Source organism: Calliphora vicina, chromosome 5 (genome assembly GCF_958450345.1).
Source record: "Calliphora vicina chromosome 5, idCalVici1.1, whole genome shotgun sequence".
In the NCBI taxonomy this organism is placed as follows: Eukaryota; Metazoa; Arthropoda; class Insecta; order Diptera; family Calliphoridae; genus Calliphora; species Calliphora vicina.
The window spans coordinates 63,119,976-63,136,325 of record NC_088784.1 but is presented as its reverse complement, the minus strand read 5'-3'; the positions used below and the strand labels follow the sequence as shown (position 1 = coordinate 63,136,325).

General features: G+C 28.3%; 2 protein-coding genes across 3 annotated transcripts in view; both read right to left on the bottom strand.

The window, feature by feature from the left end:
- Positions 1-3,114: 3,114 nt before the first annotated feature.
- Positions 3,115-16,350, bottom strand: part of Sesn (Sestrin) — a 140,963-nt gene continuing 127,727 nt past the window's right edge. For both annotated transcript variants that reach the window (XM_065511059.1, XM_065511060.1), the window contains 6 exons: positions 11,139-11,321; positions 9,321-9,807; positions 8,950-9,250; positions 8,691-8,874; positions 5,985-6,095; positions 3,115-5,910 (listed from right to left, as the gene is read on the bottom strand). In XM_065511059.1, the coding sequence (XP_065367131.1) occupies positions 5,824-5,910; positions 5,985-6,095; positions 8,691-8,874; positions 8,950-9,250; positions 9,321-9,807; positions 11,139-11,321 (1,353 nt within the window). In that variant the 3' untranslated portion in view covers positions 3,115-5,823. The remainder of the gene's footprint in view (positions 5,911-5,984; positions 6,096-8,690; positions 8,875-8,949; positions 9,251-9,320; positions 9,808-11,138; positions 11,322-16,350) is intronic.
- LOC135962303 (L-lactate dehydrogenase-like) lies at positions 14,164-15,630 on the bottom strand. The gene has a single exon (XM_065514153.1). It carries the CDS (start codon positions 15,523-15,525, stop codon positions 14,677-14,679), a length of 849 nt encoding a protein of 282 aa, XP_065370225.1. The 5' UTR covers positions 15,526-15,630; the 3' UTR covers positions 14,164-14,676.

Genomic DNA, 16,350 nt, shown 5'->3' with positions numbered 1-16,350 from the left:
ATTCTACTCACTTTTTTTCCTTAACGATGTTTAGGCAGATAATTTATTTTAAGTGAAATACTCTTATTAAAGACGGAAGTAATTTAAATCATATAATACTAATTTATTATGTTTTTATATATTTACCCCCATATAACAGTTTATAAATTTATCAAAGGTTTATAAAACAAATTTTGTATGGAAATTTTGTTTAATAAACCTTTTATAAATTTAAAAATTGTTTATGCATATGGGGGTTAATCTTTAATATATTCTCTTTTGTGATTAATTATTAAAAAAGAAAATGGGAATTTTGTTTTTAACTTTAAGATTAACAATATTTAATTATTTAAAGAAAACTTTTAAAAATGTATATAAAAAACTATAAATAAATAAAAAATTAAAACAAAGTAATGAACAAAATTGCAATTTTTTTTACACTCGTTTAGAGATGCTAAACGGGGAATTTAAACTTAAAAAATCCCGGGATTTTCGGGATTTTCCAAATCCCGTTTTTCATAAATAAATAGGGGAAATTGTCATTTTTGTGTGACTTTTTCATTTATTTTGACATTCTACATGCCCGAATATCGCAAAGTGATGTTCAGCAAAGTTGTTAAGCTCAACTCCTGCTATAATATAGTTAATAAAGGAAAAAAGGTATTTTTGGTTTTCCTTGAGTGGGGCTCTAGAAAATCAATTCTTCAACTTTTTTTGTAAGTTATCTAACAAAACTCAATTTAAATCCTCTTCAAATAAAATTGATTTTATCTCAGATGAGGAGCTCGAACAAAATGAAAATATTTCGATTGCTAAAAGGCTAAAAGATATTATTAATAAATGTAAAAACCCCAAATAACAATACCGAAACCAAATTATAATGTAGATTTTCAACTTGCAAAAGAAATAGATCATTTTATTTCTGAAGGAACAAGAGGAAAATACTTGCAGATTTGTTATAAGTATTTGCAAACGGATTTGCCAATGTGAAAGATGTTTTTCGGAAGCAGCATATGTCGAAAACAAAATTCGTTCCAGAATGGCAGATGAAACCATAGATGCAATAGTATTCTTAAGAAGCTATTTAAAATAAACACTTTTTTATACTAAAGTACGGTTTTTCACCAGTATGTCGATTTTTTTCACGAAAAATCGTATCGCAGAAACGCATTCTACGGAAAATTCTAAGAATAAACCATAGGTCTAAAATCAAATCCTATCGAATTTCGTATTTTATATTGATGATATTGCAGTATATGTATATATTTTTTTAATAGTTTTATTTTTTTATTGGATAAAAGACGAAATGCGCAAGATAGGATTTGATTTTAGACCTATGGTTTCTTGGGGATAATTTCTTAGAATTTTGCGTAGATTGCGTTTCTGCTATACGATTTTTTACGTTTTGATCGTCCATACAAATCGACCCGGCCTAATGTACATACTTTATTGTTATTTCTTCTTATATAATGTACTCATGCAAGTATTTTATGCTTTTTAGTGTCTAATAAAAATTAATTGCTAAATAAAAAATTTACTTTCAATTGTAAAGACATAATTATGTACGTTTCTTTCTCATAATTTTCGGGATTTTAGATTTCCCGAAAATCCCGAAACCCCGGGTCGGGATTTCGGGATTCTTTACCAAATCCCGAACCCCGGGATTTTTAAAAATCAGTCCCGATTTGCATCTCTACACTCGTTAAATGAAACGTAAACGTCGACATATGTACGTATGATTGATAATAATGATTCATAAACAAATGTCACACATACGCCAAGTTGGTTACATCGGATATAAGTAGTTTTTAAAAATTATCATGGATGTGGCTTGAAACGCAACAAAATGCATGACAAGTGCATAGTGTACTCAATATTATTTTTATTCAAGGCAATTGGTATATAGGAAACTAGATGATTTTTCTCATCCATGTAATAAATGTTTTGTTACTCAAAAAATGCAATTTTTGACTTTTTTTGGAAAAATCTAACTTTTTCCAAAATGGGCCTTTTTAAATTTTTTTTTTTGCTTAAAAGAAAGCTTTGGTCTATTCCTATAAGACCTAATTGGTGGGATATATAGCAAAATTAATATTTTGTAACTCAAGATATACAATTTTTGAAAGAGCTTTTAAAAAGCTCTTAAAGGAATAGACCTAAGCTTTCTTTTGAGCAAAAAAATTAAAAAGGGTCCCTTTTGGAAAAAAATTGATTTTGCCAAAAAAAAATCTTAAACTTAAAAAAATCTCTTAAATATATCCCACTCGCATCCCACTATGCGACCAAATAGGTCTTATAGGATAGACCAAAACAAAAATTTTATAAAAGGGCCCATTTTGGAAAAAAAGTTTGATTTAGCAAAAAATTTCAAAAATTGCATGTTTTGAATAACAAAACATTTATTTTGATAGATATCGAACTCGCATCCCACTAAGCGACCAAATAGGTCTTAAAGGAAAATATCTAAGCTTTATTTTATGAGAAAAAGGACCCATTTTAAAAAAAGGTCAAAAAAGTTTTTGATTTCGGAAAAAAAATATTAAAATTTTTTTTAATTTTTTTTTTCCAAATATTGGAGAAATAGCTATCTAAACTATTTGGGACACAATTTGCTAAGAACAATAGGTAATAAGTTACATGGATGAGAAAAATCACATGTTTGGCCAAAATGTCAACAAATACAACAAAGACAATATTTGTTGTTAAAAGGTTATTCGGGAATTCAAAATTAATATTTTAGTAAAATTTTTTTATTATAAATTCCCAATTTTATTGATAAATTCACTGAAATTTATTGTTGGGGGATAAGCTAGTTCCTATGCGCAAGTGTAGTACAGTGTTTTATTTACCTAATTTTACAAATTTGAGCTTGCCAAAAACAGCTGTCTAAATTCACTATTTCGATTGAACATCTGGTGTTTGCTACTGCAACAAAAACTATCGCCTGATTAGCTACACAAACTTTATTAATGGACTTTATTAATGGACTTAATTCATTAAGTAGTGATGTAAAGTTACTGATTATTTGAGTACTAAGTACTCAATACCATTTTTTATTTATTGTTCATTTATTTAATTTAACTTACCAGATTCAGATATATGTACATAATTTAAAAAATAAACTCTTCATATATGTATTTTTTATTTTAATATTATATTTATTTTCATTTTGATAATAAATGTTTTAAAAAATATATGTGTGTATGTATGTATGTAATTAATAAATTTTAGCCAATGTTTAACATTGAATCGAGGAGGAAGCACAATTATAAAAAAATTTTAAATACAAAAAAATATAATAACATAAAATTATAATAAAAAAAGATCTAGGAAAGAAATTTATATATATATACAACGCAATAACAAAATATTTATAAAAACCAAACAAAAGTGATACAAATTTGTTAAATTCAAATCATAATTAGTTTTCATTTTACAATATAAGAAAACATAATTAATGGACAACTTTTTAAGCTTTAAATAGCCAATATTTAATTAACTTTTAAGACAATTTTAAAATTTCAGTTACAAAAACATTTTATTTAAAAAAACACATCACAATTTTTGTTAAAATAGTTTACTCTAAATTAGTGCCTGATTTAGGAATAAGGCCGAAAACAATTTTCAAAAATTATTTAAAAACTAAGTGATTTTTATACAAAAATTCGAAAATTGTTTTTCGGGCGTGTTTCGGAATCAGACATTAGATGTTTTTTTTTTTCAAAAAGTTCTCTGATCAGAGAATTATTTTGAATTAAAATTTGTTGTTTTTTTAAATAACAATTTAAAATATGTAATAAAAACATTTATTTATTTAAAAAGCATATTTCTTAAATAATATGTGGCAATAGATTGAAAACTTTTTGAGTTTGAAAAAAACTCAAAAATTATTTGAAAACTTAGTGAATAAATTTCGTGTTTCTGAATCAGGCCCCAACATTTATAATGATGTTGAAATATTTCTATAACCAAATTATTTTAGTATGATTTCCTCATGAAGAATGTTTACTAGATGGCCCTGTAGCAATAAATACTAGATCTCAAATATGCAAATAAAAACAATAATATTTGGCAGTGGCAAAATTTTGGTGGGATGCTGCTCTTTGAGATAGTATATAGAACGAGGGACAAATTCATAAGGATGAGTCTGTGACTGTTGTAGGAAATTGAACATAAAAATAAAACCATCAACAAAACTTGCAAATCAGTAGAGTGTTTTACAAGTTTTGAAAAACATTTAGCCCCATTTTCTGAATATCCGGTTATTTTTTATATTGACGATATACTGACAGTTCTCTTACAAAAATTATATTAATTGGAATTATATCGTTGAGAAAAACAATAACCAGACATAGAGCGGAAACTAGAAAAAAACTTAAAACTTTTACTAATACATTCTCACCACTTAGATTTTTGACAACTGAGGTCTCTGACAGGAGAGTTTCCGAACTATGTGTAGTAGAACTGTTAAATATTATTACCTTTTTCTACTCAATACATGGTTTTGTGTAATTGATACTTTTCAAAGCAATATTTAACATATAATATTCGTATTTCAAAAATACAGCTGCGGGTTTTCACTGGAAAATATTGAAATTTTGTTCCTTATTGTTCTGAAAAATTCAACTCTGAAAATATGGAGTTAGTTACTTTTTGGTATTTAGTACCGGGATAAATAGACAGTATTGAGTACTGAGTAACCAAATACTTTCAGGAAAATCATTTGAGGAAATCATTCCTGCGGGAACATTTGCGTCAACTGTTTTAATCGTCACTTGTGAAAAGTTAACATATTAGTTAACTTTCCAATTGTGGTGAAAAGTTAGCAATTGTAAAACAAATATTTTAAATTTGAGTAGTTTTCAACTACGACAAGGACATTAATAATCTGGCTGATTGTAACCTTAACTGGCGGGTTACCACCCCTAATTCGATTCGAAAGGAAATCTTTTCGAATTACAATGTATTTAGCACACATTTTCGAACATTTTAGTTTTCGGATTGAGTTACGCAGTAACCGCACTGGTTTACTTTTCAAGTGTATTTTCACTTTAGCTTTGTGAAATATTTATGATATTAACAACTCTATTCGGAGTTTTAATTGAGATCACAAAATTAAATTTGAATAATTTTAAATAAATAATAAATTAAAGCACAGAGAAGTGGCTGAAGAATTTACAACTCAGAAATTTTACTAACTGGAGTTGGCTTAAACCAAATTGTTATTATTCAAATACATATATTAAGCAAGTTTTCTTTAAATCTATTGCCACATACTGTTCAAAATATTTTGAAGATGTATGCTCGAAATAATGTTTGAATACAATATTTAATAACAAAAGATATTTATATTTTTTAATAAACTAATCTCTTTTTTATATGTATTTTAAAGGACTTGATTTTCCGTAAATTTGTTTGGGTTTCTTCCTCACTTTTCTTTAACATTTGGTATTTATTTGCTGATAGTATTTTTCTTTTAAATTTAGATTTTTAAACTTATTATTAAACATTTAAATTCCATGTGATTTTTGACAATATTTTTTTTTCTTTTTCTTTTCTGTATATGTATGCATGTGTGTATAAAGATAGTATATTATGTATAAATGTTTAATTACATATATTTTTTAGTGTTTTTTTTTAAATCTTTATTTATATAAAAAATAATAATTATTTAGTTTTCCTTTAAATATTAGTTAACAATATTGTTAATATTATTTTCATGTATGTGTGTATTGTATGTATATTGGTTGTATTTTATAAAGTTCTTAATTTTTTTGTTTTAAAAGTTTTACAAAAATTGTTTTTAATTTTTTTTTAATTATTTGATTTTTGTATTTAATGAGATCATGTCCTGTAACGCATTATTTCGCGTAGAGCATACAATAATTCAGCTTGATTTCGAGCTTCCATTACCATTAAATTGACGTGAACCTGTAATTTAAAATATAATAGAATTTATTAGTTTCGTTTCTTAGTTGGGGCTTCATTTGTTGTATATAACTTACTTTTTCACTGTCCTGCAGTTCAACCAATATGCTGTCATAATCTTTAGTGGTAATTCTTTCAGGAAAACAACAGGCAGTTTTAATAAACATTTTTAAAGAGCGATCCAATAGCTGTAAATAAAAGGAATTGAAGATTTAAGTTTAGAATTAATAGATGTAATTAAATTCATGACATTCAGAAATCTTTAATAGTAATTGTTTCATAACCGATTTTGACGAAATTTCAAAATGTATTCCATTATTTTTTTTAAAAAATGTTAATTTTCAAGTAATGTTTTTATACATCCGCTATATAAAACTGCTAGTGACTGTTATTATTTATATCCCAATTGCTTTAAGGGATAAATGTCTATTCTAATGTAATCTTAAAATCTCAGCGAATATGTTTCTAAAGTTTAATCAAACTCCGTCATTAAATATCTAATATATTGTTATAGTTTTATCAAAAATACTAAATTGTTCAAACCCATGAAAAAATAATAGAAGTCATAATTTACTAACGACATCTGAATTATATCCAAAAATGTGCAATTTCATGTCATCGTACGTGACATTTGTACGCCTATAGAGGGAATAGATTTTTCAAAAATTTTGTCTTTATGCAGAGGGTAACAAAATAATCACCCTTATTCTACTTGGCGTCGTCGACATCGTCTTCAATATTGAGTCAAAAAATGGTAGATGTTACGCCGATATCGATAACAATTGGTAACTTTTGACAGAATTTTATACTTTTATAAGTCATGTTAAAGTACAAAACGCTGAGAAACACATACCATTTTTTGACTCAATATTGACGACGATGTCGACGACGCCAAGTAGAATAAGGGTGAATAAGTTCTTTCGAAACATTGTAAGTGACATAAAACGGAAGTAATTTTGAGGTATATGTAGAAATATGCGAATCGTGAGAGTCGTTATGTTTTCTTTTATTAAAGATAATGAAAATCGTAAAATCTATCCATCTATTAAAATTTAAAAGTTTCGGTATGTTGGAGATTCGGCTGAATGATAGATTCGGATGTGTGTATATAAAGAATTATTAATCAATAAAAAATATAAATATTATTGAACAAATTAAATTAGTACACCTTGAATTTTAATATTTTGTTACTATTAGTAATAACTTCTTGCCGGTACAGGTGACCTTTGCCGGATGCACATCTTGTGTAGAAGAGTTATAGCTCTTCTGTACTTGTATTGAGTGTATAATACAAAAATGGGGAATTTTTTCAAATTTTTAGCTTTTATTTTGAAAAATTTTAACCGTAGAGAAATACACATAGAGCGGAAACTAGAAAAAAAAACTCAAACAAAAAAATTACTCAAAATAATAACTAATACAAGTTTTTATTTTTGTTTTCACATAGTTTTTCTTACTAATACATTCTCACCACTTAGGTTTTTTACAACTCAGTTAGGTCTTTGACGGGAGAGTTTCCGCTCTACGTATATTTCTCCATGATTTAAACAATATAAATTTATTAAAAGTGTTGGCCACAAATTATACTAACATGAATCAGCTAGTTTCAGAAATATTGCAATAGATAAATGACAAAAGAAAATTTCAAAATGATTGTGGTTTGAAAAGAGCGTCTATTTGGGCAGGGCATGTTATGTATTATAAGGTGGGTGTGGTAAAACTTCCCAACCACTTCATTCTAAATTGTTATTAACAGGTATTGCATAATGTGACTAAGCGTTGTCATGATGGAATATTATGGTTTCATGTCTGGCCGCATATTCTTGGCGTTTTTCGACCAATTCTCACTTCAAACAAATCAGTTGCGTTCACTGTGATAGATACAGCATCTCATAATAGATAGGACAGTTTTGCTCCCACTAAATACCTTAGCGTAATGAATATTTGGCTTTGGTGTCGATTCTGCTGTTTGGCTGGGCTTCACATACGTTATCTTATGCTTCGGGTTATCGTAATGGATTCATTTTTAATATTTTTTAATAACTTCTTGTCGGTACAAGCGTCATTTGGCCGGGCGCACATCTTGTATTGAAGAGTTATATCTCTTTTTTCTACTTAAAAACAACATCTAAATTCCGAAATTTTAAAGTATCAGAAATGTGGTAAGCTGTCAAAAATGAACAACATCCCTCCAATAACACTCTATTGTAAAATTCATTGGTTTTTCACCAAAATTTTAACTACTACAGGTCACTTATATGTGGTGTTTTTCTACTTCGCTTTCCTCACTTTTTTGCCGGGAAGTTTTAACTTTGACCTAGAGTGATTTATTGAAATTGGTTTCCCGAGATCTTATGAATTTAAAACTCAGGGACGGCTAACTAAATAATAAATATTGACTAACTAATATTGAAGTATTGACAAATAATCTGAACCCATTTGAGTATTGTAAAAACGCTATGGTGTGACAATTTCAATCCTAGGGTCTAATTCTCGTATTCGTATACGAGCGAATTCTTATTGGAACGTTCGAGGATTCCTTTATTCGATATTGAATAAAATGTATTAAAATTAAAAAACAATATCTCTATAGGAGTTTGAGGGTGAAGAATGTACTATTTGACTATTCCAAATTTTATTTTCCATTCCTGCTAACAGCTAGTGCGTTTCTCTTTGCTACTTGTACTGAATGGCACTACTCTTTTAAGTCTAACATACAGATCACAGTTATCTTTGCTAGAGTGCTGGCGTTCCAAATATTTAGACTTAATTGGTCTACTCACTTGATTAACTTCGCCATAATCGTAGTCGTCATGACGAATGCCATAAATACATTGAATATAATTCCAAATGGCACGACGGAACTTTGAAGTATCAACATTTTTAACCCCAGCCATGGTGAAATATGTCAAATTGTAAGCACAACGGAATTTCTGATCCAATAAATTGCCAACATCTTCATATAAACTAAATGAATAACAAATAAACAAAAGTATTTATAAGTATTTTAAAATGTTAAGAGAACTCAATTGCAAAACTTACCCATTAACCAAAGAATAACCATGATCATCCCAGGAATAATCTTGGATGCGAAAAGTATTTGGGATATTCTCAGCACCGCGACGGGCAAAGTCTTGATACGTAAAATTTGGATCTTCAATATAGTGGGAGATAACTGGGGGTATTTCAGCGGGTGCAGCTGTGGCGGCAGCTGGCAGTTCAGCCGTTTGCATTTCGACATTCTTAAAGCGATTGCTAAGTTCGGCTTCACTGCATTCATCTTGTTTTTGGGAGAGAACTTTCATGCGTTCCATTAAGGCTTCAACGGTAACACTGGGTTGAGCTGTAATAAAAATTTAAATATATTTTTTGTATAAATAAGAAGTGAATTCATGTTTTCTATTGTAATTTACCATTTAATTTATTGACGCCATTAACAGCATTTGAGGCTGCACCAACACCTGTAAGAGTCACGCCGCCAACACCACCTCCACTACTAAGCGACACAGTGGCGGCAGCAACGGCTGCTGCTGCATTATTATTACAATACACTTGATGATTATGATGATCAATAGAATTATTATTGTTGTTTAAGGTTATTTCGCTTAATACAGTCTTTTGTGGTTGTGGTGGCATCGCAGCTGCATTCATTGTTTGTGGCTGCTGCGTTACATTTTCCGCAGCCAAAAAATTATGGTGTTGCATTGCTGGGTCTGTGGGTGTTTGTGGTGCGGTTAGTGTTGCGGGTGGTGTTTTCAATTTGGGACTAGACAAACCATCAAGTTTCTGTGTCAAACCGCAGGAGAACACAAACGATGACAACGAATGAAAATGCGACAAAAGAACCATGGCATGTACAACTTCCGACAGCGACCAACTGTTCTTACCCCGTGTAAGGCTCTAAAACAGATAACAAGAAAAGATAAAAATAAATTAAAGGAAAATTAAATTATTGTATATCATTCGCCTAAAAATAAAACATGGGAAAGAATAATTCACGAATAAAATACATATCGTCATCTAAAATGCAAAATAACGTAACATAATTTCAGCAATTTTTAAAGCGATATGCAAAAAATCATTGAAAAATTAAAAATGTCTATAAACTTATTTTTTCACATTTGATCATTAAGCAGAATGACAAACACATTTCCAAATAAAAATGTTGTTTTTCAATTCACTAAGTAATCTCTTAGGGCACTGCTACACTTTCAATATACATATATTGACCGCGATCCAGTATAGCGATATTTATTGAACGTGTAGCATGCAGTATTGGGGATCGCGATCCAAATCGCAGAATAACCTAATTTTGCGAGATCCATTGCAATGGATCGCGATCCAAATATCACAATCCAGTATCGCGATATTGACGTGTAGCATGCAGTACCTAATTTTGCGTGATCCATTACAATGGATCGCGATCCAAATATCACAATATACATATGTATATTGAACCTGTAGCAGTACCCTTATACATTAAAAGATATTTAAGTTTCAGTTTTGAAATTTTCAATTTTAACCTTGACTTTATTTTGTTTTTCTCAAATATCTTTCGCAATAGTTGTCAAACATTTTTACTATCTAAAATTCTTATTTTATTTTATATCTAATAAACTCCATGATACAATAATTGTAGAAGGTGCAATCATTAGGGAGAGTTTTCAATATTTACCCCTGCAACGTCAAACTATGATTTTAATTCTTCAATTTTTTTATTTTGTTTTGGCGATATTTAAGATTTAGCACGTTTGTTTTGAAACGGAAACAAATTTATTTGATGAAATATTATTTTTCTTTAACAATTTCCAAAAAAGTATTTCAAAATCATGATAAAATAATTGTAGAAGGTAGAATCACTAGGGAGAGTTTTCAATATTTAGCCCTATAACGTCAAACTTTGATTTTGATTGTTTTCATATTTTTTTTGTTTGACTTGTAACGTCATAAATTGTATAATTGAGAATTTATTTTCTAATGAGTCTACCTTATATATTTATGTCATGATAAACTCCAAACTAAAACTTTTTTTCCAAAATCTAAATTCAAGTATGTATGACTTAAAAATGCGGGATTTTAATAATTTCTTTTATTAAATTAAATACACATATATAATCTTCTCATCGAGTACTACACTACACACTATCAGTTATTTCTTATAACTTAGGATATAATCACATATGAAAATTAAATTTTCAAAATTTTTAGCCAACTTAAGTTTAGTTTCTCACCTCTATGTGCTCCTTACGCAACAGCCACGGACGATGGGCTAAAATTTTATTGATCTCATATATGGCACGTAATTTAGGCGGTATATAATCGAGACCATTTAGCCATTCCGGATTACCACCTTGATTTATAAATTCCTTTTCGTACATCTTCACCAAATAGGGGCATTGATGGCGGGCTGCAGCCTGCAAAAAACAACAACAATAAAACACACAAAAAAAAACATTAATAAATAATCTTTTACTCGTGTTAAATTATAAATATTTAATTATAAATACTATGAAAATTTGATGTTAAAAACCTTCACAATAAATGTTGATCAACATAAATGTCATCATTTAGGAATGCAAATGACCTAAAGATGGCATGACTGAGACTGAAGATGAATAAAAAAAAACAAATAAAAATCATGCAAAAACAAGACAACAAATTGTAAACACATAATGATGCCAACTTTTAATTTCTCGTTTTAATTTTTTTGTTTTTGTTGAGCAATTTTTCTTAATTTTTATTTTGTTGCATGTGATAAAAGAAAAGAATAGAATCTTTGACTCATTTACGCAATTAAATAATGCGTAAATTATATGATAATTTATGAGCATAAACTCATTACCCGAGAACGAACATTGCTGACGATGATAATGATTATTTCACTTTATTTCATTTACTTGTTGAAGAGTTTTTCATAATAAAATGAAAATTGTGAGCAGCCTTTAGAAATTTTAAAATTATCATAATGTAAAGTACAGTCGAGCACATAATTTACCGAACATCAAATAATCATATAAACGTTCCTTTGATCCCAATAAGCATTCAAAAATTAAATTTCAAGTAAAGGAAATTAAACTTGAATTCAATTTGAATTCCAGACCTTTTGTCAAACATTATTTTTGAAAGATTTCAACATTTTGTTATTTTTTTCTTTTTTTGTCAAACAATTAACAAAAATTAATCAAATTTTTAGAAAAAAGGTAAATTAAAACTTGAATCCGATTATTTTTTCGGCTTGAATTAAAAAATAAGTAAAATATTGAATTCAACTGTATTTAAAGCTTAAATTCAATTATTTTTTCGATTTGTATTAGGCTGGAATTCAACTGTATTAACACTGCAATGTTCGACTTGAATTCAAGTTTTCTTTTCACTGGAGAATGCTATTGAAATCAAGTGTAATACAACAGTATTTCAACCCTTGAAGTTTGAATATATGACTGCAATTCAAATTGTTTTACACTTGAATTCCAGCCAAAATGCTTATTGTACAGTTGTATTACACTTGATTTCAATAGCATTCTCCAGTGAAAAGGAAACTTGAATTCAAGTCGAACATGAAAGTATTAGTACATTTGAATTCTAGCCTTGAATTACAATGAAATACAAATCGAAAAAATAGTTGAATTTAAGCTTTGAAATATAGTTTAATTCAACCCTTGAATTATAGTTCAATATATGTAAGTCGAAAAATAGTAGAAGTCAAGCTTTAATTTTTAACAAGTTCTAAATTCAATAACAAATTTGATTTTGATTATTTTTATTTATTTAATCTGAATATTTAAATTAATCAGAATATATTTACATTTAAAAGTAAGATTATTGTAAGCATCATTATTTCCTTTTTACGATTATCGAAATCTTCTTTAGAAAACAATTTACATTTTTGAAAATTGGTGAGATTTGGAAGGATATGTAACATTCTGTTGGAAGTCGGAAAAAAGAAACAACATCATGTTGATCTTTTTCTTCTAATAATATATTTTGCTTTTACTTGCTTATGTTTTGCTAATGGACTTGCTTATGTATATTAATTTTGCTTAAAACTTATTCGTTTTTATTATTTGAATTTAAAATTTTTGGGTGCTTATTGGGTTTCTTTTAAGTGGTTATTTAATTTTATATGTCACAGTACTAAGTAAATTCAGTTGAAATGATAAAAATAAATAATAAATTAAATAACGATTCATTTTTATTTTGTCCCACACAAAAATGCGGTTATTTTCCGGGAAAATTAAATATTGCAGATATGAAATGCTGTTTATTACATACAGATTCATTCAAGTGAGGCTCTGGCGAAATTGGAACGAACTCAATCAAGTAATTTGAGTTTGAGTAAAAATTGTAATTGAAGATAATGCTCATAATTCTAGGAAAATCGATTTAATTTTCCATGTCAAAATTTGAGAATTTTCATGTTATTGGGAGAGCGAGAAATAATTTTATGGCAATATGTTATACTATATAGTTTTAAAACCGGTTAACCTATTCGAAGGTATGACCAAAAAATTTTAATTTTTTAACGGAAGTTTCAAAACTCCAATTTCAAATTTTTAAAAATTTTGTTAAACAAATTTCAGAATTTTTTGTTGGGATTTATTCATCACATTGGGATTTATTTAGAACATAAAGGGAATAAAAATATGTAAAAAGTATGACAATACCTTCACAGTTTTTCCGTACCTGCGATTTAAATTTTGCGATTTTCGAGAAAAATATTTTGGCGAATGAGCCGAATTTTCTTACTGTTATGATTTTTAAGTAAAAGCTATGCAGAATATTATAGTCCAGGTAATTTTAAATATAGTCTGAAAGTTTTACTAAAATCGGAAAACGTTAATCCATAAATCGTGAAGGTCAAAGTTAAATTTTTTCAATATTTGAAATTTCTCATGGAAAGATAGCGAAATGTTATATATTTTTGGGCCAATTTTGCTGAAACTTAAGAAAAATATAACACATTTTTGAACAATAAAATTGATTTTAACCCATTAGTGTACTTTTGATTTATTAAATTTAAAAATAACATGAATGATTGAGTTTCTTTAATTCTGAAAAACAGCATAATCGGCCCAAAAATATATAACATTTCGCTATCTTTCCATGAGAAATTCCAAATATTGAAAAAATTGAAAACGTTATCCTATTGTATTAATATTTTACAGAACGTGGTTCTACAATACATAGAACAATTCTAGGGGATGGGGGGGGGTGTGTGTCCTGTACCTTAACTTTATTTTTCGGCCATACAATCTTGGAGCACTTTAATGTATATTGTGGATCGGTCCAATACTAAAAATAGTTTACATCTAATGTTGAAATGTGGCGCCTAAATTACGTTGCAAATATTATGAATCAATAAAACTTGCGTATTCATTTGTTTCAATACTCCCAATATTTAAATAAATCATTTTATTACATATGTATAAAAATTAATTTACAAATATCAATGAGTACATGGAATGTATGCAAAATAAATGGCGTCAGTACAGAAATCGAGAAAAATATTGTTAATTTAATTTATACGTAAAGAAAATATGTAAAAAATTTACATAATATAACAACAAAATTAGCATAATGTGAATTTACTGAATGCAAATGTTAGATTTACTTAATGTAAACTATTAATTTACATATTGTAAATAGCCTGTTTACATTATGTAAATTAATTATTTATATCAAGTAAATTTAATGATTTACAGGTTTTAATTATTTTAAAAAAAAGTAAAAGCAAATAGAATTTTGAAATGTTTTGTCATGATAAAGAATTCATACAACAATTTTGCGGCAATCAATATTCTGGAAACCAATTCGATTTGGTTGCATGGTTTTACAGAAAGACGAAGTAAATATGCTAGGGAATTTATAGGAATTTTCTTGATTTGTTGTCACTTGAGGCAAAGTAGTTAAGAGAATATGATGATAGTTTTCAATAATTTTTGCTGCAACATCAGCAGTACAGTTTTGTGGCCGTTTCTTCTCTTGAACACAATTTTGTGGGGATTCTTGTATAAATTCTTTTAATTGTCTGGGACTCAATACACGATTCTTGGGTAAACGTGATAATTTCCAGGCCACATAAGTGACAACATCTGCCTGTTCGGTATCTATTAAAAATATAGTATTTGGACTATATTTCACTAAATTTGGTATAAGATTTTTCATAACATTGGTGTACTGCTCCAAAGTATCTTTAAATGTGGTAATGGCCGCCGTTTCCTTTCGTTGTTGTATATCTTTGGTTAGAATTATCAAATCCGAATTACGCGTGTCCTGAAAATATTTAGTGGCCTTTATGTGGGGATTACTGGTAATTAGCAAATTAGGCTTTGAATTCTCTTTCATGGCTTGCAGATCCATTATGCAAATTTTTTGGCAAACATCACGATCCAAGCAATTTTTGGCCATTGTCAGACTGGATTTCTCAGAGCCCACAATGGTGATCTTCTTGTTACAACTTGTCTTTTGAGGCAGTTGATGGCTTAAAAAGTTTTGAGCTATAGTACTTTTAAGTTCACCATAGCTATTGTTCAAATTTACATTTTTGGTTCTCGTTAAAGTGGTCAGTAATTGTTGATGCGTCACTTGATACAAGGCCGTTGTTAATTTACGAAACATTTTCGAAATTTGTTTTTAAAACGAATAAATTAAAGGCTTCAAAATTGTTTAGTATAAAAAAAAACTCTTTATAAAAAAAACGTATTTTTAATTTTATTTTTCCAGGACATTGACATATGTCTTTATGAGGGAAATTTGGTTTTAATTTCGAAAATTTAATTATAAATTATACCCAGCATGAGTTACGTACTATATAAAACTTATATTTAAATTAGGGAAAATTTTGTTTCCCAAAGATATAAAGATAAAAAAAAATCATTTTACAAATTTTTCTAGTGACATCTTGTTAACCCTTCAGCTTTCTGTTAAAAACGGTATTTATAGGAGAAATATTTGGAGGCCCCGACTTTATGTGAAATCCAGGTACATTGTTAGGTTTTTTTTGGAAAAATCTGCTAAGATCTCCGAAATTTGAGCACATGCAATGACATATTAAATAGAATCTTAATGTCTCGGCTAAACACTACCTTAATCTAATGTTTTTTATAGCGCTTTTATTAAAAAAGTCGGCTTAAAAAATATTATCGCTTTATACATCGTTGGAAAGGTCTTTGAATTACCTCCCATTATAAAAATTATATAAACAGAGCAATAACGATAAATATCCCTAAGTTTAAAGCCACATATGGACCTATTATTATTTAAATTCTTTCATTTTTTATAGATTATTTTCCCCCAAAGCAAAACTAGTACTCGTGTCGATTATTAGTCAACTCACGAAATCGCCCTCAATTTGAATCATGAATAATGATGCTGATGTTTCTTTTCGTTGTACTTTTAAATTTTACAGCAAGCAGACCAAAATAACAAAAAAAAAACAAATAA